This window comes from Lynx rufus, unplaced genomic scaffold, assembly GCF_022079265.1.
Source record: "Lynx rufus isolate CCGP_SWC_20201006 ecotype Redwood Valley unplaced genomic scaffold, mLynRuf1.p SCAF_22, whole genome shotgun sequence".
Taxonomy (NCBI): Eukaryota; Metazoa; Chordata; class Mammalia; order Carnivora; family Felidae; genus Lynx; species Lynx rufus.
The window spans coordinates 5,632,768-5,658,680 of NW_025814837.1; the positions used below are offsets into that span (position 1 = coordinate 5,632,768).

The following is a 25,913-nucleotide window of genomic DNA, read 5'->3' on the forward strand; positions in this document are numbered from 1 at the left end:
CTCAACTGACTCAGCCACCCAGGTTAACTTTAAAGCTATCTAGATGAAATGTATTAGAACCCATCATAGATTTTTTTGAAGAGCTTTACTGAATATAAGTTACATATAACAAGGTAACCCACTTACAGTGTACAATTCAATGGCTTTTCATATATTTACAGAGTTTCTACAACTATCACCATAATCTAATTTTAAAACATTTTCAACTTTGCCATAAGAAACCTTGCATTCGTTAGCAGTCACCACCCGTTTCTCATTCCTCCAATACTGTACTATTTAGGCAAGTTTTCTGTAGGCCTAAAATTATTTCAAAATAATACAAAAGAATAATGATCATATTACATTGAATTAAAATGTATATAAATTAAATATATAAAAACATATATATAAACATGTACAGGATTATGACACATTACAAATGGCACATAATCAAGAGAGGAAAATGATATTAAAGTTCTTAAGTTCTAAAGTTCTTGAACTGTTTAGAATAGCTAAAAATACCAATTAATATTAGATTGTGATTAGTCAAGAATGCATATTACAAATCCCCAGAATGACCACAGGTTCATTTAAACAGGAAAATGCAAACTATAACTGAGTACAACTAATAACCACAGCATCAAATATATAAGGAAAAAATTGACAAAACTTAAGTAGTGAAATGCATAAGTTCCCAATCACAGTGTGACCTCATTTTACCTTAACTACCACTTTTAAAGGCCCCACCTTCAAATACAGTCACACTCTGAAAACTGGGGGTTCTCATTTCAATATTCATTTCAATATGAATTTGGGTGGGGGGGTGTCACAATTTAGCCCAAAAGAAGCATACAATGCATAAAGATGTAATTGCTAAAAGTAACAACTTAAATATTGGGTAACACAGTTGTATAGAGATAGAATTTTTATGTATCACTTAAGCTAAGTTAGATGAATTCAAATTAAATTGTTACAAATTTAGGGTGTTAACTGTAATCCCCAAGGTAACCATTAAGAAAATAATTAAAAATTTTACAAAAAAAAGAAACAAAAGACCCAGTCAAAATGGTGCGCGCGCGCACACACACACACACACACACACACACGATCAAACAAAACAAAAAAAGCACCAATGGAGTAACAAAGAAACCAAAAACAGGAAGCATTTTTCACATTCGTATTACATATAAAACATATATGTACATAATGGCAAAATGGTACTTCATTATAAGAAATTACTTCAAATGTACATGGATTATGCTCACCAATGAAAGCAATTGGGAAGATGGATTTAAAAACAATTATTTTTAATATTTATTTTTGAGACAGAATGAGTGTGAGCAGGAGAGGGACAGAGAGAGAGGGAGACAGAATCTGAAACAGGTTCCACACTGTCAGTGCAAAGCCTGACGTTGGGTTTGAACACATGAACCATGAAATCATGACCTGAGCCGAAGCTGGATGCTCAACTGACTGAGCCACCCAGGCACCCCTAGAAAATGGATTTTTAAAATCCAACAGGGGCACCTGGGGGGCTCAGCTTGTTAAGTGACCAAGTCTTGATTTCAGCTCAGGTCATGATCTCATGGTTTGTGAGCTCAAGCCCCACACTGGACCGCATGCTGACAGTGCATAGCCTGCTTGGGATTCTCTCTCTCCCTCTCTCTGCCCCTACCCTGCTTGCACTCTCTCTCTCTCAAAATAAATAAATAAACTTACACACACACACACACACACACACACACACACACACACAATGTAACTATAAGTTGCCTCTAAGAGACTCATTTTAAATTAAAAGACATAAAGATTGAAAGCTAAAATATGGAAAAAGATATTCCATGCAAGTATCTTTCAAATAGAAAGAGAGCTGAGTTGGCTATACTAATATCAAACAAAATAAGAGTTCAAAACAAAAAATGTTACAAGACAAAGAGATAGATGTCATATACTCATAAAAGGGTCAAGTCCTCAAGAATATATTAAAATTATAAAAATGAACACACCAGAGTTACCAAATATATGAAGAAAGTACTGACACAACTGATGAGGAATACAGTTCACTAATAGTTGGAGACTTCAATAACCCACTATCAATAACAAATAGAACATCTAGATGCAAGATGATCAATAATAAAAAGAGGAACTTGAACAACACTATAAGTCAACTAGACTTAAAAGACATATAAAGAACATTCCACCAAACAACAGTTGAATCAACATTCTTCTCGAGTGCACATGGAACATTCTCCAGAATAAATCATACATTAGCTCACAAAACAACTCTCAAAATATTTAAAAATACTCAAAGCATGCAAAGTACCTTTTTCACCACAATGGAATAAAGCCCAAAGTCAATAAGGGAAAGAAAAGTGGAAAATTCATAAATACATGGAAATCAAACAACACACTCTTTTAAATGGATAAAAGGAAAAATCATAAGGAAAATTAGAAAGTACTTGAATGAAAATGAAAATACAACATATCAAAATCTATGGGGTCCATCAAAAGCAGTGCTCATACAAATTTGTGCTATAAATTATAGCACAAATGCCTACATTAAAAAACGAGAGAGATTTCAAGTCAGTAACTTAACTTTACACCTTAAGGACTAGAAACTAAAACCAAAACCTAGCAAAAGGCAGAAAATAATAAAGAGCAAAGATAAATATAATAGAGAATAGAAATATAATAGAGTATCTATAAAACCAAAAGTTGGTTCTTTGAAAAGATCAACAAAATTTAAAAATTTTTAGCTTAGACTGATAAATGAAAGATGATGTAAATAAAATTAGAAATGAAATAGGGACATTACTTCTAACTATACAGAAGTAAAAAGGATTGTAAGAGAACAGTACAAACAATTTTATGTCCTAGGCATTGGACAACCTATATAAAATTAACATTTCTAAAAACACAAAAATTACCAGCACTTACTCAAGAATAAATGTAGGATCTAAATAAACCTTTAACAAGTAAGGAGATATAAACAGTAATCAAAAACTACTCTACAAAGACAAGCTAAGAACCAGATGGCTTCGAGGATGAACTCTACCAAATATTTATTTTTTTCCTACCCAATATTTATTTATTTTTAATTCTTTTAATGTTTTATTTTATTTTTGAGAGAGATAGAGACAGAGAAGGAGTCAGGGAGGGGCAGAGAGAGAGGGAGACACAGAACCCGAAGCAGGCTTCAGGCTCCAAGTTGTCAGCAAAGAGCCCAACATGGGGCTTGAATTCATGAACCGTGAAATCATGACCTGGGCCAAAGTCAGATGCTCAACCAAATGAGCCACCCAGGTGCCCTTCCTAGTCAATATTTAAAGAAGAATTAATACCAATCCTTCTCAAATTCATCCAAAGAACCACTGGTCTCAGAGAATGAGGTAAGTAGTACCTGATAACCTAAGCTAGACAAGGAAACTATGAGAAAATAAAACTACAGACCAAGATCCCCTATGAATAGAGATTCAAAAATGCTCAAAAAAGGGGCGCCTGGGTGGCGCAGTCGGTTAAGCGTCCGACTTCAGCCAGGTCACGATCTCGCGGTCCGTGAGTTCGAGCCCCGCGTCGGGCTCTGGGCTGATGGCTCAGAGCCTGGAGCCTGTTTCCGATTCTGTGTCTCCCTCTCTCTCTGCCCCTCCCCCGTTCATGCTCTGTCTCTCTCTGTCCCAAAAATAAATAAATGTTGAAAAAAATAAAAAATTAAAAAAAAAATGCTCAAAAAAAAAAAAAAAGTCAGCAAACCAAATCCAAAAATATATTAAAAGGTTTATAAACATGACCAACTAACTGACGTTTATCCCAAAAATGCGAGGATGTTTTAACCTAAGACTATCAATCAGGTTTAACACAAATCTACCAACTGGGTGGCTCAGTCAGTTAAGTGGCCAACTCTTGGTTTTGGCTCAGGTCATGATCTTGTGGTTTCATGGGTTCAAGCCCTGCATTAGTCACTGCACTGACAGTGTGGAACCTGCTTGGGATTCTCTGTCTCCCTCTCTCTCGGTCCCTCCCCCACTCATGCTGTCTCTATCTCTCTCAAAATAAATAAATAAACTTAAAAAAGAAAAGAAAATCAATCAACACATATTTGACAAACAAACCTACAAAAATATGTGTTCATATCAACTGACACAGAAAAAGCATTTGAAAAAATTCCCCCAAAACTCAAACTAGGAATGGAAGGAAATTTCCTTAACATGATAAAGGCAATCTAGGAAAAACTCACAGCTAACATGTTATCCCAATGATGAAAAAATGAAAGCTTTCCCACTAAGTTCAGGAACAAGACAAGAATGCCTGCTTCTACCGCTCTATTCAACAATATGCTGGCTTCAAGCCAGAGGAAAAAGAAATAAGAGGCACCCAAACTGGAAAAGAAGTAGAACCATCTCTGTTTGTGGATGACATGATTGATTCTATATACAGAAAATCCACAGAGGGGCGCCTGGGTGGCGCAGTCGGTTAAGCGTCCGACTTCAGCCAGGTCACGATCTCGCGGTCTGTGAGTTTGAGCCCCGCGTCGGGCTCTGGGCTGATGGCTCAGAGCCTGGAGCCTGTTTCCGATTCTGTGTCTCCCTCTCTCTCTGCCCCTCCCCCGTTCATGCTCTGTCTCTCTCTGTCCCAAAAATAAATAAACGTTGAAAAAAAAAAAAATTAAAAAAAAAAGAAAATCCACAGAGAACCCACAAAAAAACCTATTAGAGCTAATAAACAAATGTAACTGTTTCAGGGTACAAGATTAACATGTAAACCTCTTGTATTTCTATACACAGCAACAAACAATCTGAAAGGAATATTAAGAGAACAATTCTATTTATAAGAACACCTAAAACAAAATTCTTAAAAATAAATTTAAATAAAAAAGTGAAAGGCTTGTACAGTGAAAACTACAAAGCATTGCTAAAAGAAATTAAAGACTTAAATATTGAAAGACATTTCACGTTTGTGGACTGGAACACTTAATATTGTTAACATGGCAATATTCCCCAAAGTGATCTACAGATTTAATATAATGCTATCAAAATCTCAAGTGCCTTTTTTTTTTCCCAGAAGTGGAAATGCTGATCTTGTAATTCATATGGAATTGCAAAGGACCCAGGACAGCTCAAGTCATCTTCAAAAGGAAGAACAAAGTTGGAGGTCTTGTATTTCATGCTTACTACAAAGATACACTAATTGAAACAGTGTGGTATTAGCATTAGAATAGACATATAGAGCAGTGAAAAAGTACTCAGAGTCCAGAAATAAACTGGTGTACTTTTGGTCAATCAAATTTTGACAGTTGTGCCAAGACCATCAAATGGGAAAAGAACAGTCTCTCCAACAAATAATGCTGGGACAAATGGATTTCCATATGCAAAAAAAGAAAGAAAAAAAAAAGTCGAAACACTACCCCTTACCATACACAAAAATTAAATAAAAATGGACCAAAGGCCCAAATATAAGAGCTAAAACCATAAAATGCATAGAAGAAAACATAGGGTTAAATCTTCATGATCTTTGATACAGCAATAATACTTAGATATGACACTGAAAGCACAACTGACAAGAAAAAAAATAGAGAATTTAGACTTCATCGGTAGTAATATCTTTTGTGCTTCAGAGGACACAACCAAGAAGTAAAAAAAAAAACAAAACACCCACATAAGGCGAAATTATATGCAAATCATACATCTGTTAATTAAAGTAAATTAAACATTCAAAAAAACAATCAATGTAATTTACTACATTAACAGTTAAAGAAAAAAAATATCATACTATTAGCTAATAAAGAAAAATCATTTGACAAAGTTCTACTCCTATTTATGATTAAAAAAACAACTCTCAGCAAACTAGGAACAAAAATAAATTTCTTGGGCCTGATAAAGAACATCTACAAAAATCCTACAGCTTGGGGGCGCCTGGGTGACTCAGTCAGTTGAGTGTCCAACTTGGGCTCAGTTCATGTTCTTGAGGTTCATGGGTTTCAAGCCCCAGGTAGGGCTCTGTGCTGACAGCTCAGAGCCTGGAACCTGCTTCAGATTCTGTGTCTCCCTCTCTCTCTCTGCCCCTCCCTCACTCGCACTTTGTCTATCAGAAAAAATAAATAAATACTTAAATTTTTTTTTTTTAAATCCTACAGCTTACATTGAAATTAATGATGAAAGACTTAAGATCAGGAACAAGAAGACAAAGACATCCATTTTCATTCAACATTGTAGCACAGGTTCTAGCCAATGCAAAAGGGCAAGAAAAAGAAACAAAGTATCTACAAATAGAAAGGAAAAAATAAAATTGTTTTTATTTGTAGATGACATGATCCTGAATATAGAAAATCCAAAGTCTTATGCCAAAAAAAACTATCATAAAAAATAAATTAAAAAGTCTGAAGGAGGGGGCACCTGGGTGGCTCAGTCAGTTAGGCATCTAACTCTGGATTTCGTCTCAGGTTACGATCACAGTTTGTGAGATGGAGCCCCCTGCGTCTGGCTCTGCACTGAACAGCACAGAGCCTCTCTCTTTTCGCCCCTACCTTGCTTGCATGTGTGCACTTGCTCACTTGCTCTCTTTTTCAAAATAAACATTTAAAAAATTTTTGAAGGAGACCAAGTCAATATTTAAAACACTAATTCTGGTGTGCCTGGGTGGTTCAATTGATCTTTACACATCCAATTCTTGATTTTGGCTCAGGTCATGATCTCAAGGTTCCTCGGTTCCGGCTCCACATGGGGCTCTGTGCTAACAGCAGAGCCTGCTTAGGATTCTCTCTCCTCTCTCTCTGTGTCTGCTCCTGTGCATGTGTGCTCTCTCTCTTTCTCTCTCTCAGAATGAATAAACTTTAAAAGATTCTGTGTTATCATATAAGAAATTATATAAAATTAAAAATTAAATGTAAAATAAAAATTTTTAATTACAACATCTCCAATAGTATCAAAAACATAAAATACCTAAGAACAACATATGTGCATATATTATAACCTGTACCATGAAAACTACAAATCACTACAGAAAAAAATTAAGAAAATCCAAATTAATGGAGAAATATGACCTATCACAGACCGAAAGTCTCAATAACGTAAAGATGTCAATTTTCCTCAATTTGATCTACAAATAAATACGCTCTAAACAAAATTTAGGAGGCAACTTTCTTTTAAAAATTGAAAAGCTAATTCTAAAATTTACAGTGAAATGCAAAGGACTTCAAAAAGCCAAACTAGTTTTCAAAAAGAACAAAACTGTAGGACTTACCTGATTTCAAGACTTACTATAAAATTACAGTAATCAAGTCAATTCGGTATTGGCATAAGGGCAACACAAAGATCAATGGAATGGAATGAAAAGCCCAGAACAGATCATGCATGTATGGTCAACTGATTTTTGACAAGGAGGCAAAGGTAATCCTGCAGAAAGGGTAGTCTTTTCTAACAAAGGAAAAAAATCATCTTGGGACGGGCAAGATCTTTTAGATAGAACACTAAAGACATGAACAACAAAAGAAAAAATTGATGAAATAAAAACTCTTCCTTTACAAAAGAAAACACTAAGAAAACCAGAAAGCAGGTTGGGGAGAAAACCACATATTTGACAACTTGCATCCACAGTATATAAAGAACATATCAGTATCAAGAAGAGAATGGGGTGGGTCAAAAAAAACAGGCGAAGATTTTAACAGACACCTGAAAGAAGAATAGCCATTAATAGAATACTATTAATCTTAGGACAACACAAATTAACTCCACAAGGAGAGATCACTATACCCATTAGAATGGCTAAAATTGAAAGAAATGACGATACCAACAGTTAGTAAATATGCTGAATGATGGAATTCTCATCAGTTGCTAGTGGAAGTGTTGAAATAACACAACCACATTAGAAAACAGTTTGACAATTTCTTATAAGGCTAAATGTACACTTAAGATATAACTGGGCAATTCTGTATGTAATTATTCACAGAAGAAAAGTTAAAACATCATATCCACACAAACACTTGTACGTGAATGTCATAGAAGCTTCATTCATAAAAGGCAAAAACTCAAACCACTCAAATGTGTATTAACAGATGAATAGCTAAGCAAATTAAAGTACAGGCCAGCAATGAAGACTACTCAATAAAAAAAAAAAAAAAAAAAAGTACTACTCCTGCACACAACAAATTGAAAAAAAAAAAAACCTCAAAAATATCACCCTCTGAAATAAGCCAGATATAAAAGGACAAATATTCTATGATTCCACTCGTAGAGTCAAATTCACAGACACACATGGAACAGTGGTTACCAAACAGTTGGGGTGAAGGGAGGGTGAGGAGTTATTTTTAATGGATACAGGGTTTGAATGATGAAAAAGTTCTGGAAATGGGATTGTGGAGATGACTGCACAACAATATGAATGTACTTAATACCACTACAGACTTAAAAATGGTTAAGCTGATAAATTTTATGTACATTTTACTATACACACAAAATCATCTCGCAGAAGGAAAAAAAAGCCAGACACAAGAGGGTACATACTGTCTGGCCATTTACGTGGCATGTCAGAACAAGTAAAACTAAGCAATGATGACAGAAATCACATTAATGGCTGTCTGGAAGGAAGAAACAGACTGTAAAAGGTCTCAACGTAACTTTTAAAAATGACCTTACATTTGCTAAAACTCACTGAAATATACACTTAAAACGTATATGTATCAAAAAATGCATACATATTATTGAATATAAGTTGCACTTCTATACATTTTAAAATAAATAAATAAGCTTGAGGAGGGAATGAAATGCAACAGGTAGAAAATTATACTATAGACTAGGGGTACCTAGGTGGCTCAGTCAGTTAAGCATCCAACTTCCACTCAGGTCATGATCTCACAGTTCACAAGTTCAAGCCCCACGCAGGGCTCAGTGCTGACAGTTCAGAGCCTGACGTCTGCTTTGAATTCTGTGTCTCTGGTTCTCTCTGCCCCTCCCCCACTCACAGTCTTTCACTCTCTCTCTCTCAAAAATAAACATTAAAAATAAATAAATAATAAATAAATAAATCAATAAAAGAAAATAATACTATAGACTCTAGGAAGGAGGCTATGTTGTGGTGTACAAAGAAGGTAGTAGCTGAAAGGAAATATGCGGTCAGAGGAGTATTTTATTTCTCAAGATGAAAGACAAATGATTGTATTTAATGACAACAGGAAACCAGCTATTTGAAACCAAGCTAAAAATCCAAAGATAAAAGAATACAAAAGGTAGGAATGTTTTGTTGCCAGTGTTTAAGGAATATGGCACTTCCCCACTTCAATATAAATGAGTCTTGTAAAAGCAAGTGAAAATGGTTTGGGCAGTATGAGTAGAAACAAGTAGACTGAAATATCCAATAGAGGAAACGTAGCAAACTCAAGAAACCTAGAACACGTTATTCCCACGTATCTGTACATTAATGGTAAATACAGTAATAATGGAGTTTTCTAGCAATATAAGCAAATTTATACTAATACCCTGTAGTAACATACTGACCCTCTACCAAGAAACCAGCATTTTCCTGGAAAGCAGAAGGTTGCTGAAACCAAAACAATATGCTCTAATATTTCAGGTATTCTCCAAGCCTGGCAACTGAAATAAAATGGATCACTAAGGGTGCGCCTGAGTGGCTCTGTCAGTTAAGCTTCTGGCTTCGGCTCAGGTCATGATCTCATGGTTCATGGGTTCGAGCCCCGTGTCAGGCTCTGTGCTGACAGCTCGGAGCCTGGAGCCTGCTTCGGATTCTGTGTGTCTCTCTCTCCCTGCCCCTCTCCCACTCGCGCTCTGTCTCTGTCTCTCAAAAATAAATAAATGTTAAAATGGATCACTTAGGACAACAATGGCAACTCAGGACCATTAATACATGGAATCAAACTAATGGTAATAGTTTTCAGCGCCATCAAGTGTATGTAAGGATAGCCACAGCCATCTAAGTGGTAAAAAGTTTTGTGAAAAGGTCATCTGCAAGTATGGAGGGTTAACTAATGTTTTCCCAACACAAAGAACACTATTTGAAGTTGATGAAAACTCTACTTGGGGGACTAAAACAGCCAAAGAACTCTAGTGAAAAAAATTACCGCTTATCTCAGGTGGGACATCAAATTCAGAGTAAGGTATGTACTCTGAATTCTCACACCCTATATCCTAGCCCCCAAAACATCACTGATGTTATCCTTTATAACTGCAATTACATGATTTGATAAGGTAATTATTTTTTTAAGTTTACTTATTTATTTTGAGAGAGAGAGAGAGAGAGAAAGAGAGAGACAGACAGCCAAGTGGGGGAGGGGCACAGAGGGAGAGAGAATCCCAAGCAGGCTCTGCACTGTCAGCACAGAGCCCGATGCAGGACTTGATACCACAAAACACAAAATCATGACCTGAATCAAAACCAAGAGTCAGATGCTCAACCAACGAGCCAGCCAGGCACTCCTAGTAAGGTAATTTTTTAACTTCAGTCTTTTTAGAAAAGCTTCCACAAACATTATTTTATGGCCTTGACATTTTGAAACACTTCATACAGTCATCTTTAATTAAAAGTAAAGACGGAAAAGATCTATTTCCAAACATGCAATTCAAAGACAAAAATAGTACTATTTTAATCAATTTTTAGGTATGGCCTTTCCTTAAATTTGACTTCTACAATTTGTATTAATACATTCCTCTATATACATTTTCATTTATTAAGTATTTTAAGACCCCAAAACTGGATGTGTGTGTTGACAACTAAGTCACTCCAAGTAGATATGCTTCATACATATCATTAATAAACTGAAATATTAAAACCGAATAGTTACAAACTATCATTCTCGAAATTCAAAATCCCTTACTTTGAATCCTGAAAGCATCAGGAGTTAGCAGAATGACCATAGATATTCTTGTGATGAACTACAGTAAAGTCAATGCTCATTTCTGGTCAGATGCTAAACCAAAACCAAAGGTAGTTGCTATGACACTGATTACAACATACCAACCTATATCAACAGCAGCGCTAAACTCCTACATTTTCCCTTGTGATAGAGGACCACTGCACATATGTGCACCAAACAATTTGGGAAATTAAATACACAAGAAAACGTAAATTGGAAAGTGGTTTGTTCTGGTTTTTCTTTCTTTACTTTTTTCCTACTTTTCTTTTTTTGGGGCCACAGAATACCTTTTTTTCTAAGTCTTTGCTTTCATAAGATCAATGATACAATGACATCAAACCATATTTTCGGTTTCTATTTTCAAAAAATTGTCTTATATAATAATACATTTCATATAAGATTTTATCTCACCTGGCCAGTTCTTTAATTAAATTTGCAATGCGTCTTTTGTCTTCGAGACATAAATCCTTCAATGATGCACTCTTTATTCCTCCCTTGCAGAAATTCTAATACAAAACAGAAAAATCTTTTGGTTAAACTTTGGCTAAAAACAATTTTTAAGACTCTATGAGAAGTCTCTTAAAATTAGCCCAGGAGGTAAAAAATTTCTCAGATATCTTTTCTCTGGTGGTACACTCATTACCTGTTTCATTCAAACCTACTATGAACTCAAAACAGGCTAAGGAACTGTCTGTCCAGCAGGGGACATCATAATGTTTACACAGAAAAGCACACAGGAAGAACTCAAAAGGCAGAAATTTCCCTGCTTAAATATTAGGGAATATTAAGGAAACAATGTTCCCTTGGTGAATGTCACAAAACAAACACCTACTGGAAGTTACTGAGAACCTTTCCTACATCACAGCCCCTAGGCTGCTTGAAAGCACACTAAGGTTGGCAGCAGAGGCACCAGTTTCTAACCTCTCAGTATATCCTAAAGTTCATTGCACTGGGTACTAGACCAAAGAATAATAAAAGTAGCTAACACATACCTCGTGCTTACTGCATGTCAGGAACACTGTAAGTATTTTACACTTACTAATCCATCTCACTTTCACAACAGTGCTATTAGGTAGGTATTATTTCTATTAACAGCGAGGGTACATATCTTGCCTAGGATACCAACAGTTAAAGTAGCAGAATGAGTATGTGCTCTCAACCACTGAACTATCTCCTCCCTCTCTTGCGCTATAAGAAGTTCTCCCAGTACTTGAACATCAAGTACTTGCACGTGAACATCTTTAAAGCAATGAAACTTAGGGAACCACAAGGAAACTAGAGGTAACATGTAAATGGAAGGAAACTTTGGCATTTGGACAACCACAAAGTAGATTAGTCCAATTTCTTCAGGTAGCCAAGGGTAATCCAAGACCTCTAAAATGAATCCTGGAAATACTCATAGTCTCAGATGGGAAATACTGATAGTCATAGATGGGGAGAAAAAGGAAATTAGATCAAGGAGATGGTAAAAAAAAATGAAATGAGTTTGGTTTTGGTCAACTCAAGATGCCAGGAGGACAGTCATACAGAAATGTTTAGGCAAGAAGTTGGAAATGTGGGTCTGGCTCCCAAGTCAGAGACAAATATAAAAGATTTAAACTTCAGCCATACTGTGGGGGCGCCTGGGTGGCTCAGTTGATTAAGTGTCCAACTTCGGCCCAGGTCGTGATCTCGCAGTCCCTGAGGGTGAGCCCTATGTCAGGCTCTGCGCTGACAGCTCAGAGCCTGGAGCCTGCTTCAGATTCTGTGTCTCCCTCTCTCTCTGCCCCTCCCATGCTTGCTCACGCACTCTCTTTCTCTCTCTCAAAAATTAATAAACGTTAAAATTTTTTTTAAAAAACTTCAGCCATACTGTATCATGGATGATGTTTAGATTTTTATTATTTTCTTTATACTTTTCTATGTTCTAAATTTTCCTTAAAATTAAGAAAAAATATTAGTTTTTTAAAATTATCTACAAATCCAAGATAATAAATTAAAATTGGTATTTGAAAGGACAAGATGAGAATCAGAAGGATATAATATTGTGGGAGAAAAAGAAACGTTTCAAGAAGAGTTTGGGGATAAGAGTGGTAAGGAACAAAAAAACTACACAGAATGTGAAAGAAGTCACTCCATTTGGCAATGGAAGAAGTTGCTGAAAACACATGAGAAGACATCTGGGAAGACATCTGAGTAGCGGTGCTGTGAGTAGAATAAACAAGAGAAACCCCTGCACGTGGGCAAGAACCTCAGCAGCATTGTGTTTAACGCACTTGAAAACACAAATGTTGTCAACTAAAGAACAAACTGTAGCATATGTATACAATGGAATTCCATAGGCACGGGTTGTTATACTATTAATTGGCTTCCATCTTCAAACCCACCCTTCCAGGCTCTGCTTTGTGATGCTGAGGCTGAGAGTCAGAAACCTTACTTCTTTGCCACATGGCTCTCTGTTAAAATCTGCGAACAGGAAGAATGAGAGGGAGACCAGAGGTTGTCAGAAGAAAAGACACTGTCGTCCCTATTGGCGTCCTGTTCCCACCCATGTTCTGCCCTGCCCCGGGCCCAGTGTGTACCCTGGCAGGCACAGCAGGCTGCGGTTCACAATTTTGCCAGCCCTGGCAGAACCAGCCTTTAGCATGTCTCCTCAGGGACAGCAGTACCACTGAGGCTGGTTCCCCCTCATCCGAAGTCCAGGTTCCAGCTCTCACGGGCCCCTCCGTCAAGCTTCTAGGTGTTAATAACTGCAACTTGCTCTGGCTGTTTTCCTAGCCCGAGAGATGGGAACTGTTTCTTGCAGTTACTGCCTACATGAAATCTTGATGAGGTCTGTTTGCCTTTGCAATTTTCCAGCACCAATTCAGCGGGTCTTTATATTAAACATGCTCAGTTAAAATAACTGACTAAACTCTGATTGAAATATCAGTGAAAATAAATGACATAATTATATAACATAAGTAAATTTCATGAACATTAATATTAAGCAAAAAAAGCAAATGATGCAACATAGTATTAGCTCATTTATATAAAGTTCCAAATACATATAACACTGAACATTGTTTAAAAAACAATTATGTATTAGACTATATAGGACAAGGGTTGGTAAACTACAGCTGCAAGCCAAATCTGGTTCACTGCCTATTTTTGTAAATAAGGGTTTATTAGAACATAGCCATGTATGTTAATTTACACATTGACTCTCTTCACACTACAGTGGCAGAGTTCAGTAAGTGAGACAGAGACCACATGGCTCACAGAGGCTAAATATTTACCATCTGGCCCTTTACAGAAAAAGTTTGTCAACTCCTGACATAGAAAAACAAAAGAATGATGGGGCACCTGGGTCAATCAGTCAGTTAAATGTCCAACTCTTGATTTCACCTCAAGGGAACCAGGTTGGGATTCTCTCCCTGTCTCTCTGCCCTCCCCTGCTCACTCTCCCTCTCTCAAAAATAAATAAGTAAACTTGAAAAGAAAAGAAAAGAAAAGAAAAGAAAAGAAAAGAAAAGAAAAGAAAGGAAAAGAAAAGAAAAGAAAAGAAAAGAATGATAAACACAAAGTCCAGAATAGGTATTACCAAAGAAGATGACAGAATACGGGAAGGACATACCTCTACAGCCGCGTGGTTTACAAAGGCATCACTGCAATGCAGTGGGGAGAAGAATGGTCTTCTCACTCACGGGTGCAGACCAATAGACTGTCGGTATGGAAAAATGAACTGACCTTAACACGATACACGTAATAACTGCCGATGAGTAGTGGATTTTACTGTGAAGAGTAAAACAATGTGGCTTCTCAAAGAGAGAGAGAACCTGCTGCAAACAGTATAGTTGGCTAAGTGCCTCACCTAACTCCTGCCACACCTTCAGATCCACTGTGGTGTTCACGCCAATGCCAATGACTGGGAATGGCAGAGATGCTAGAACTGAACCATTTCTGCCTGCCAGGGCATCCTTAAAGAACAACATGTGCTCTGGGGTTCCCCATTAGCCTGTCAGACACTGCCTCACACTGCAAAGCATTACGAAGTCTGAGGTTTTTCCTAGTCAATATTTCTTCTTTCTTTGTTCTCTCACTGATGCCAGATGTAGAGTAAAATCCTAAGGCTCTCCTTGTGTATCCCTGTTCGCTTTACTCTCTATTCTATATCAGCTTTTCCTCCACTGAATCTCTGCCACTTCTACTTTCATCATAGCACCTACTTCCCAGAAAACTTGAACTGACACCATTGCCATTTTGAAACTGTTAATGAATTAAGGGCCTAGCTTTTGGACACCAAAGATCACGAGAACACATATAGAAAAACCACAAGCCGTCATGTTCTCCAAGGAAAAATGCACACATCTTCCTAGTTTTGAGGGGAAAAAAAAATGCATACACACACATACATACACACACACACACACACACACACACACACACACATCATTTCTAGTTTTGAGACAAAATACATCCCATACACCTACATTCCACCTTCCAGGCAAAAAGGAGTGACAGGAACCAACTTATTCCAATGCCTAAAACAACCAAAAAATCTGACCAAATATATCAAAAAGCAGTTCTCAAACACTGGCTAGCAGGCAGCACAGGAAAGTGATCTCTGAAAGAGGGGAACCAAATAAGATGAGGCATACCATTATCTTAACTCAACTGCCTCTGGAGTTTCCAATGTGCAATGTGGGAAACGCAAACGAAGCCCAGCAATCTCCCCAAGTTGAGAAGACAGAGCTAGGCATCCACGAAGGCCAAGGTGTCTAGCGTTTGCAGGGCCGAGTACTGGAGAAGACAGAGCTGCACAGAAAGTGAGCTCCAGGGATCTGCAGAGGGGTCCCTGCACATCAACCACTGAGTACTGATCAGCATACGTTTATGAGGGGACCCACCAAAATCCAGGGAAAGAACAACTCAATGTGAGAATAATTTTTGCAGCTAATACAGTGCCAGGAATAGCTCATGCTCCCACCAGCCAGAGTGGAAAATCTTATAATTCAAGGGGCAAAAGCAAGAATACTCAGAAAGGTACTGCCTACAGTAGGCAAAATTAGCCCTATATTAAAAGCTGCTCTGGTGTCATCTTTAAAATCTTAAACCCAAGCTTCAGAAAGATCAAACTACTTCTAAATAACTTAACTCAGTCCCAGAAAAACAGCTCAAGATTATTTATAGAAACACAAAATATTCAAAACTCAAAAAAAGGTATGCTTCACTTTGTTTGGTGGTATCCAATAAAAAACAAGCAGGCAGGTAATGAGGCAGAAAAATACAATACAGAATTCGAAAATGGACTCAGTTGAAATCTCCCCATAAAGGACTCAGATGACAGAACTATAAACAAGAACTTTAAAAGTTACTATATTCCATATGCTCAAGCAACTAGAAGACCAAGCCTGTTAAGTAGACATGAAATACATAAATAAAAACAAAAGACTCAGATTGAATTTCTAGAGATAAAAACATGGGCTTATATAAAAAATACACTGAATGAGATAAGTGGTAGATTAGACACTTCAGAAGTTGATTAATAAATTTGAAGACAAAGCAATATAAACTATCCATAGATAAACACAGAACAATAGCAACAACAAACTGAAGGAAAAAATGAGCAGAAAGCTGTGGGGTAAGCTTAAGTGGCCTACTGGAGTCCTCTGTGTAACTGAGGTCCTCATAAGGCGGGGGGGGGTGGGGGGGGGGCAGGGGAGACACAGTAATATCTTAATATGTAATGGCTGAAAATTTTCCCAATTTTATGAAAACTATAAACTGTCAAATCGAAAAGGCCCAACAAACCACAACCAAAAGACATATTTAGAAAATTAGTCAAGGTATACTATAATCAAATTGCTTGAAACCAGGGAGAAAACAAAAATCTTAAAAGTAGCCAGAGTTTAAACTCACACATATTAAATGCAGAAGAACAGAAGCAAGGGTGACGGCAGACTTCCCCCTCAAAAACAGTGCAAACCAGTAAATATATGCAATAATATTATTAAAGTACTGAAAGAAAAAAAACTGTCAACTCAAATTCTATAACCAGTAAAAACGAAAGTGAAACACAATTGAAATAAAAGAAATCCAAACTGGAAAGGGAGATGTCAAACTATCTCTGTTCACAGATGGCATAATCACACATATAAAAAACTGTAAGAAATTCACCTTAAGAACTATTAGATCGAAACTAGTAAGTGAATTTAGAAAGGTTGCAGGATACAAAACCAAGAGACAAAATCAATTCTATTTCCATACACTAGCGACAAATAATCCAAAAATGAAATTAAGAAAATAATTCCATTAATACTAGAATCAAGGGGCGCCTGAGTGGCTCAGTCAGTTGAACGCCTGACTCTTGATTTCAGCTCAGGTCGTGAACTCACGGTTTGTAAGACTGAGCCCTGTGTCAGGCTCCTGTGCTGGGTGTGGAGCCGGTTTAAGATTCTCCCTCTCCCTCTGCCCCTCCCGCCGCTCTCCCCAACTCCCCCCAAAAAATAGCATCAAAAAGTATTAAACACTTAATCTTTAGAAATAAATTTAACAGAAGGGATCTTTAGAAATAAATTTAACAATTTAACAAAAGATATGTACACTTTAAAACTGTAAAACATTGCTGAAAGACACTGAAGAACTAAATAAATGAAAAGGTATCTCACATACCATATTCAAGTACTAGAAGACTTGATATTAAGTTGAGAGTACTCTCCAAATTTATCTAAAGATTCATTGCAATTGCTATCAAAATTCAGGCTGACCTTAGTGCAGAAATTGCCAAATTGATTCTATGATCCCTACAGAAATTCAAGGGCCCAGAATAGCTAAAATCTTAAAAAAGAAGAACTCAGAGGACTTACATTTCCTGATTCCAATACATAATTCCAAACAGTAATTAGCTTGTATTGGCAGAAAAATAGAAATGTAAAGCAATGGAATAGAATTGAGAGCCCACAAATAAACACTTACATTACATGGTAGGAGATTTTCACAAGGGTGCCAGGATGATCAGAGGGAAAAGAATAATCTTTTCAACAAATGATGCTGGGGCAACTGGATATCCATATGCAACAGAATGAATGTGGGTCACTATATACAAAAATTAAATCAAAATGGATCAAAGACTAAATGTAGCATCTCAAATAATAAAACTCTTAGAAGAAAATATTGTTGTAAATCCTTGAGAACTTGGATTAGGTATTGATTTTTTAGATATGACAGGAAAGCACAGACAACAAATGAAAACAAATGATAAACTGGACTTCAAAATTAAAACTTTCATGCTTCAAAGGTCACCAATAAGAAAGTGAAAGAATGCACAGAATGGGAGAAACTATTTGTAGTTCATAGATGTACAAATAGGGACTCGAAGATGGAATTTATAAAGAACTCTTTTAACTTCCTCAGTAAGATGACAGCCCAAATGAAAAGTTTCTGAATGGACATCTCTCTAAAGAACATACACAAATGGCCAAGAAGCATAAAGAAATGATTATTATTAGTCATTAGGGAAATACAAATCAAAACCACAATGAGATACCACTTCATACTCACTAGGAGGGTTGTAATAAAAAGAATAGCTATAAAATGTTGGCAAGAATGTGAAGAGACTGTAATCCCCAAACATCGTTGGTAGAATGTAAAATGGTATAGCCACTTTGGCAGTTCATGCAAAGGTTAAACATAGAATTACGATTTGACCCAGCAATTTTACTTCTAGGTAAATATCCAAGAGAAGTGAAAACATATATCCACACAAAACCTTGTATGTGAATGTTCATAGTAATGTTATTCATATAGCCAAAAAGCCTAACAGCCCAAAAGTCCTTCAACTGGTGAATGGATAAACAAAATATATATTCAGCCATAAAAAGTAATGAAGTAATAATACATGATACAGCATAGATAAACCTTGAAATCATTATGCTAAGTGAATGTAGCCAGCCACAAAAGGTCACATATTATAGGATTCCATTTACATGAAATGCCCAGAATAGACAAATCTATAGAGACTAAAGTAGATTAGTGGTTGCTAGGGGCTAAGATGAATAGGGAATGGGAAGTGACTGCTAATACATAATGGAGTTTCTTTCTGGGATGATGAAAATGTTCCAGAATTAGACTGAGGTGATGGATCCACAACTCTGTAAATATACAAAAATGAAACAAAACAACAACAACAACAAAACACCCAAAAACCCAATGAATTATACATTTTGAAAGGGTAAATTTTATGATATGTAAATTATATATCAATATAAAAAAAAAAAAGACCGCTGACTAAGCAAAAGGAATAACAATGTATCGGGGGGTTTTACCTATAGAAGTAAAATGTATGACAATATCACAAAAGTCAGGACATAGACTGCTGAAAGGTCCTCAAAATTCTAGGTGAAGTGGAAACTATAACTTAAAATAGGCTGTGATAGGGGCACCTGGGTGGCTCAGTGGGTTAAGTGTCTGACTCTTGATTTTGGGTCAGGTCATGATCTCACAGTTCAAGAGATGGAGCCCTGCATAGGGCTCCATGCCGACAGTATGGAGCCTGCTTGGGATTCTCTTGCCCTCTCTCTCTGCCCTCCCCCACTTACACATGTGCACACACAACATAAATAAATAAACATCAAAAAAAATAGGCTGTGCTAAGCTAAAGATGTATACTATAATTCCCAAAGCCAGTGAAATAGCCCAAAAAAGAATTATAGTTAATAAGCCCTCCCAAAATATGGACTTAATCCAAAAGCAGGCAATTGTTCAGTATAAAATGCACAAATCATCACATGAAAAAAACACTTTCAACTTTTAATAAGAACTTGCAAATTCAACTACTATTCACATCTCATTGTAGAGTGGGTACAATGAGGATACAAGTAACACAAGTAGGGCTTTTGGGCTCATCCCAGGTAAATCCTATAGATTTCTAAACATAACGATCAGCAACAAACTAGATATTGGAAATGTACTCAAGAACTGAACTGGGAACCCCTTCTCTAAAGGGGTTCGATAGTAAATATTTTGGCTTTGTGGGTAGACACTATGGTAGCAACTCTATCATTATAATACAAAAGGAGCAATAATATTGAAAGAATAAGTGTGCGTGTATTCCAATACACCTTTACTCACAAAATAGGCAGCAAGGAAATTAGGCCTATAGGTGATACATTGCCAAACCCTGACTTACCCTCTGGCTGGGGAGACAAAATGTAACAAAAAGTAAAATAAAATAAACCTATCAGGTAAGAGTCTACAGCAAAGGAATGTACAGATACTATTACAAAGGCAACAATGAAGGAGGAATCAATGACTGGGCTGTAAAGAGTCTTTATGATATTTTTAAAGTAAAGGAAATAATAATAATGTAGGGGAAATTTTCTTTTAACAAAATTTCTTTCTTATATATAGAGGTTTATCTACCATCACCTAACAAATTCACATGAACAAAAATATAAAGGACACTTAATAAAAGAAAAATTCATTGTCAATTTGATTTACTAACTTCACATATATCAGGATGTAGGTCTTTTGAGACATACCAAGATAATAAATTTTACTTAACTAAGCCTGAAGGCAAACCTAAACATTTTACATCAAAACCTTTGAGTAATCTACATACTTTATATTCATACCATGTAAAGTATCCCAGAATCCTCTGTACCTTTTAAGATTGCTTGTAGATTATCTAACGTTCTTTCAAGGACTCTTCTACCCTTATCTATCAGATATTGGTCAGCATTTATATATCTATCAGATATTGGTCAGCATTTATAAAGATTGAAGAGTAAGGGAAAAAAAGGGAAATTACTGACCTGTTCATCTACCGAGTCTCCTGCACCTTTTAAAGACTCTATGGAGACTGAAGCAGCAGTAACCTTGGAAGTCTTAAGTTTGACATCAGCTTTTGGACTCAACTTGTGTCTTGATCTGGCATTTCCTTCCGTAGAAATTCCTAAGGATTTCCATCAAACAAGATACTAAAATTATACCTTATTCTCTTAAACTCGCCCCCCCAGTAAGCACTTCTCCAATATCCCTCCTTATGGGACCCCACAGGGAAAATTCTACTTTATAAACTTCATTTTAAACCTCTTAATAAATAATGAACCATGGAAAGATTATGTTTTGAATACATTTAAGGTTCAATTTAAATATTTTTAAAAGGTGATGTGGAAATTCATAAGTCACATTAAAACTTATAAATCTTAAGATACAGTCAATATATACCTTAATGTAGGGGAAATTAAAAATCTGATTTTTCACATAGTCAGAGTACCTTCAGTGGTTCAGTTTAACACTCATTTAGTAATAACCGGTAAGCTTTAAGGAGTCTATCACATAAACCCTGTATCAAGAAGTTTTCACATTTTTCTTTGAACTATAAAATTTAGTCTATTATTTGTAATATAAAAAAATAAGAATCTCTTGCTTTTTAAGAGATGAAATGAAATGTTCTACAAGTTCATCTAAAGCTTACTTGCCTGACCAGCCCATAAAATAAGGCAGTATTTCAAACCTTATAGGTTTGAAACCTATAGGTCAAACCAAGTTGTGTTTTTTTTTAATTACTTTCCAATGAATTGTTCTGCATCTAGTTATATCGGCAAAATGGTCCTACTGTTTTATTTTCTCCTAACACTTAAGAAGCAAAGGAAGCTTACGAAATTAGTACAGAAAACCATACCTGGAACATACACTACTGATTGCTCTTCATCAGAAACTGTGAAGAAGGACATGAAGGAAAATACTAAAAAAAGATCGTCCAATATCCAAATGCTGCCTCTGTTCTGTATTTCTGTTATAATTTCTAATTTCTTTTGACCTGGGAATTTATAACTAGCTTTTAAAAACAAAATTAGAAAGCAATGCAACTGAAATAAAATGTAGTAAACTTAATCTTTTAAAGTTCGTCTTTACATAGTCCCACTATATGTTTTGTGAAATTTTTGGGAGGTCTTCTTCCATAAAACTTTCACCCATGCTTATTTCCAAGTGAGATATCTTGGAATAATAAATTCTGCTGTGAAGTTCCTTTCATTACCTTTCCTTTTGTAAGCAAGGAGTTAAATGCACCAGTTTGCTTATTATTGGAGAACGGACAAGTTATTTTAGGCATGAATAAATAATTTCAAAATGAGCTTTAGCTCTGAAGAACAAACACTGTTTGAGGGCAAGTCCATCATGCAAACACAAAAAGGTTTTATTCTTCTGCAGTGCATTCATGAAATGTCCCAGAAGCCCTATGATTTAACAAGTGGAAGAAATTGAAGACAAAAAGAACTATTTTGAATTTCAAAAGGAAAAATTTAGAAAGGCTAAGATCATAATAGTGTTATAGAACCAATATAATAAGAAAGCTTTCTTTAAGAAACAAAATCTTATTCAGAACTATATCTAAATCCAGATAAGTCCACAATTTGATAACCTTCGATTACACTTCCGGGAAGTAAGTGTGTAAACAATTTTTTCCAAATGACCTACAAAATTCCTGTTTTCTGTTCTTTCATAAAATGCTTTCTTCTCCGAGATTTCTAGACAAATCAATTATTAAAAATTTCCTTCCAGGCAAAGGCTGGAGTAAAATAGTAGATTTAACAACATGTTAAAAAAAGTCAATATACATCAGTTCAGGGTCACTCCTAGCTATGGAATCTTTTCAAGGAGGCTGATTGTTAAGTGCTCAGAATCCCCATAGGAATTTAGGAATACAAAGGGGGTGCTACTATGTGAGCCGCCAGGTGATTTCCAACAGCTCTCTGCAGCAGCACACAAATACTGCCACAGATTCAAGATTTGCGCTGATAACTAGTGCCTCTACACTTCAAATCCTCTCAGACATCAGGTATGGAGCTCAGAAATGTTAAGGGGCACAGAAGACAAGTAAACAAACAAAATCAGACCCCACTAGTCTAAGGAAATTGACAGCAGCTAACACGGGCACAGAGAGAAAATTTACAAATTACTGACACCCAATCTAAAAAAAGCCTTACAAAATTAAATTATGCAGCCTCTTCAACAGCAAAAACCAAGTCGTTTTTTTTATATCCCTTGGGACTAGTGCACATAGGTTCTCAATAAATAATCTGCTGTTAGAGATACCCACATGGGAAGGTACCCAAGGGAAAAATATTCAAGATGATTCAGGACAAGCTCCATTTGGCAACGTCTTCAATTAGAAGATACAGTAATGATGAATTTGCAGAATATTCTCCAAAGACAACCTATGGAAAGACTAACATAACTGAATCCTGGGAAACACACTAGACTTCCCTAGAACATTCATGAAGAAGACTGCTCACAGCTGGAACAGACCAGCCACTGAGGAACCAAGTCAGCTGCATCATGATTTGGAAGCTCATCAAGTATCTTCTCTCAAACCTGATGCCACCTCCCACATCCTTACTCTGAGCTAATAACTGTTTCCTTTTTAGGAAAAGCAAACTGTAGAGATCTTTCATAAGCTTTATTTGCAGATGACATATTACATATAGAAAACCCTAAAGACTACAAATAAAACCATAAGAATAAATGAATTCGACAAAGTTGCAAGATGCAAAATCAGTATAAAAAATCTGTCATGTTTCTCTACATGAATAGAAACAGAAAAAGAAGAAAACAATCCCATTTACAACTGCATCCAAAAAGAATACAATACCTAAGAATTTAAAATTTAAACAAGCAGGTGAAAGACCTATACACTGAACACTGTAAGACATTAAAGAAATTGAAGACACAAACAGAAACGTATTCCATGGTTATAAAGTGTAATAATTAATATTGTTAAAAATGTCTATACCAAAGCAATCTACAGATTCGGTGCAATCTCTATCAAAATTCCAATGTGATTTTTCATAGGAATAGAACAAACAATCCTAAAATTTCTATGGAACCACAAAAGGCCCTAAACAGCGAAACCAATCTTAAGAAAAACAAAGCTACGGATATCATGCTTTATGATTTCAAACTATATTACAAAGCTATAGTAATCAAAACAATGTGGTACTGGAATAAAATCAAACAAAAGACGCCCATGATAGCTACCCTTTTCCTGCTTTTTCTTTATATGTCACCTATAATCATTGGGCATACAACATGTTTTACTTATTCATGACCTCATCTCATCTCACAAAAACGTAAGCACCAAGTGGAGGAGGATTTTTCCCCTGGTTTTGTTCAATGTTATATCCCCTAATGTCAAATGCCCAGCTCGTAGTGAACCATCTATGAAAGAATTAAAGTGATATTTAATTCTATAAAGAACTAACAACTTTTCCGTGTTGTCTTTCTATCCTGTAGGGATTCAGAACTGATCACCCCAAATGTCCACTTTGGCATGTGGATTATTTTGACCAGAAAACAATCAAGGCCCAAAAGACTCATGAAGAATCCTTGTCCCTGCCACTAATTGCCTAAAAGAATTTAGATGTAGGACCTGCTCCCAGAAGAGAGAATCACCATAAATAACTATGTATAACATAAACTAGGAGTGGTAGATAGGAAGGAATTTAGCAGTCTGTTTGTTAAATTCCTTTCTATGTCCCATTGTTTCTATATGGCCCAGGAAACATTTGTTTACCAAACATTTATCCCTTTTCACCTTCCTGTGAATTGCTTTCCTTGCCTTTAAAGTCCCAGATCCCTATTCCCTTCCCCTTAGTTTGGGATGACATATATACCTCATTTCGCTTGTCTTTGGAACCTCACACAGATATATAGATTCCCCATATATACGTAATTAAATTTGATTTTCTCCTCTTAATCTATCTCATGTCATTTTAATTCTTAGACCAGCCAGAATTACCTTGAAGGGTAGAGGAAAATGTCAAAATATGCAGGCAAAACCCATTAGCCACATTCATGCTAAATATCTTTTCAAATATAAAAATGCTAAATTAACCTTAACATGGGTTTTAAAAAAATAAACATAAAAATATTTGAAATTGCCTCCATCCAACCTATCCTTTGTAATCATTGGTAATCTATCTTCATTCAAGAACCCATATAACTTACTTTCTTCAAATACAAAGTCTGAAAAATATACAAACATATTTCACAGGAAAAGTCAAAGAGACACAGTATATACCAAATGTCTACTGGACCTCTTACTGGGTTCTATGTGCCACCTCAGTTCTACTTCAGCTTCTTTGGAAGTTCTTTACTAAGACAAGTACAGCAAATTATAAAGCATCCTTAATGCTAGTACCAAACTCCAAATCCCCAGAATTAAAGCAGTAATTAGAAACCAAAAGTACAGAGGAAGGAGCATATCTATCTCAGATCAACAAAAGCTGAAGAAAATAAACTTGGTGTTGCACAGCCTAATCTAACCTTTTTTAGTTTCACTTACCAGCAACACACGTATATGTATGTAATTATCATTGACCCAAATGACTTTCCTGGCTAGTATATTCTCTTAACATCAACATAAAGTCTCTATCTGTAATTGAATATTCAATGGCAGAGATTATAGCTACTGCAATGTTTTGACCAAGTCCCTTACAGTTCATATTTGTTAATATCAAGTTAAAAATACAGTTAATGAGGGGCGCCTGGGTGGCTCAGTCGGTTAAGCGTCCGACTTCAGCTCAGGTCGTGATCTCGCTGTCCGTGAGTTCAAGCCCCGCATCGGGCTCTGTGCTGACAGCTCAGAGCCTGGAGTCTGTTTCAGATTCTGTGTCTCCCTCTCTCTCTCTGACCCTCCCCCGTTCATGCTCTGTCTCTCTCTGTCTCAAAAATAAATAAATGTTAAAAAAAAAATACAGTTAATGATAAAACATTGGAGTGTATTACCCAATCAAATTTAGATACTGCAGAAACATTAATTTCTTTTGACACTACCAGGAACTATACTGAAGAAAAACAGTTTATGGCTGAAGGGGCATATTTTACTTGTAGATTTAACCCATAAAATGACAACATGGGATACTCACTGTTTACACAGTAGGTATAAAGACATACCTTGTGCCAAACATTACTGCTGAATCATACTGTGCAGGAGATGCAGAACTCATAAGAACAGTAAAAAAAAAAAAAAAAAAAAAAAAAAAAAAAAAGGTGATGTTCAGTCACAGATGATCTGTCCTCACATGACAGAAACATCTAGGACCAGGAAATT

At 36.1% G+C, this 25,913-nt stretch overlaps 1 protein-coding gene across 2 annotated transcripts in view; it reads right to left on the bottom strand.

Annotated features, from left to right (window-relative positions):
- Window positions 1–25,913, bottom strand: part of KIAA1328 (KIAA1328 ortholog) — a 342,210-nt gene that overhangs the window by 314,212 nt on the left and 2,085 nt on the right. For both annotated transcript variants that reach the window (XM_047086945.1, XM_047086944.1), the window contains exons 2-4: window positions 21,483–21,518; window positions 20,611–20,750; window positions 11,249–11,343 (exon numbers count right to left, since the gene is read on the bottom strand). In XM_047086945.1, coding sequence (XP_046942901.1) covers window positions 11,249–11,343; window positions 20,611–20,750; window positions 21,483–21,518 — 271 coding nt within the window. The remainder of the gene's footprint in view (window positions 1–11,248; window positions 11,344–20,610; window positions 20,751–21,482; window positions 21,519–25,913) is intronic.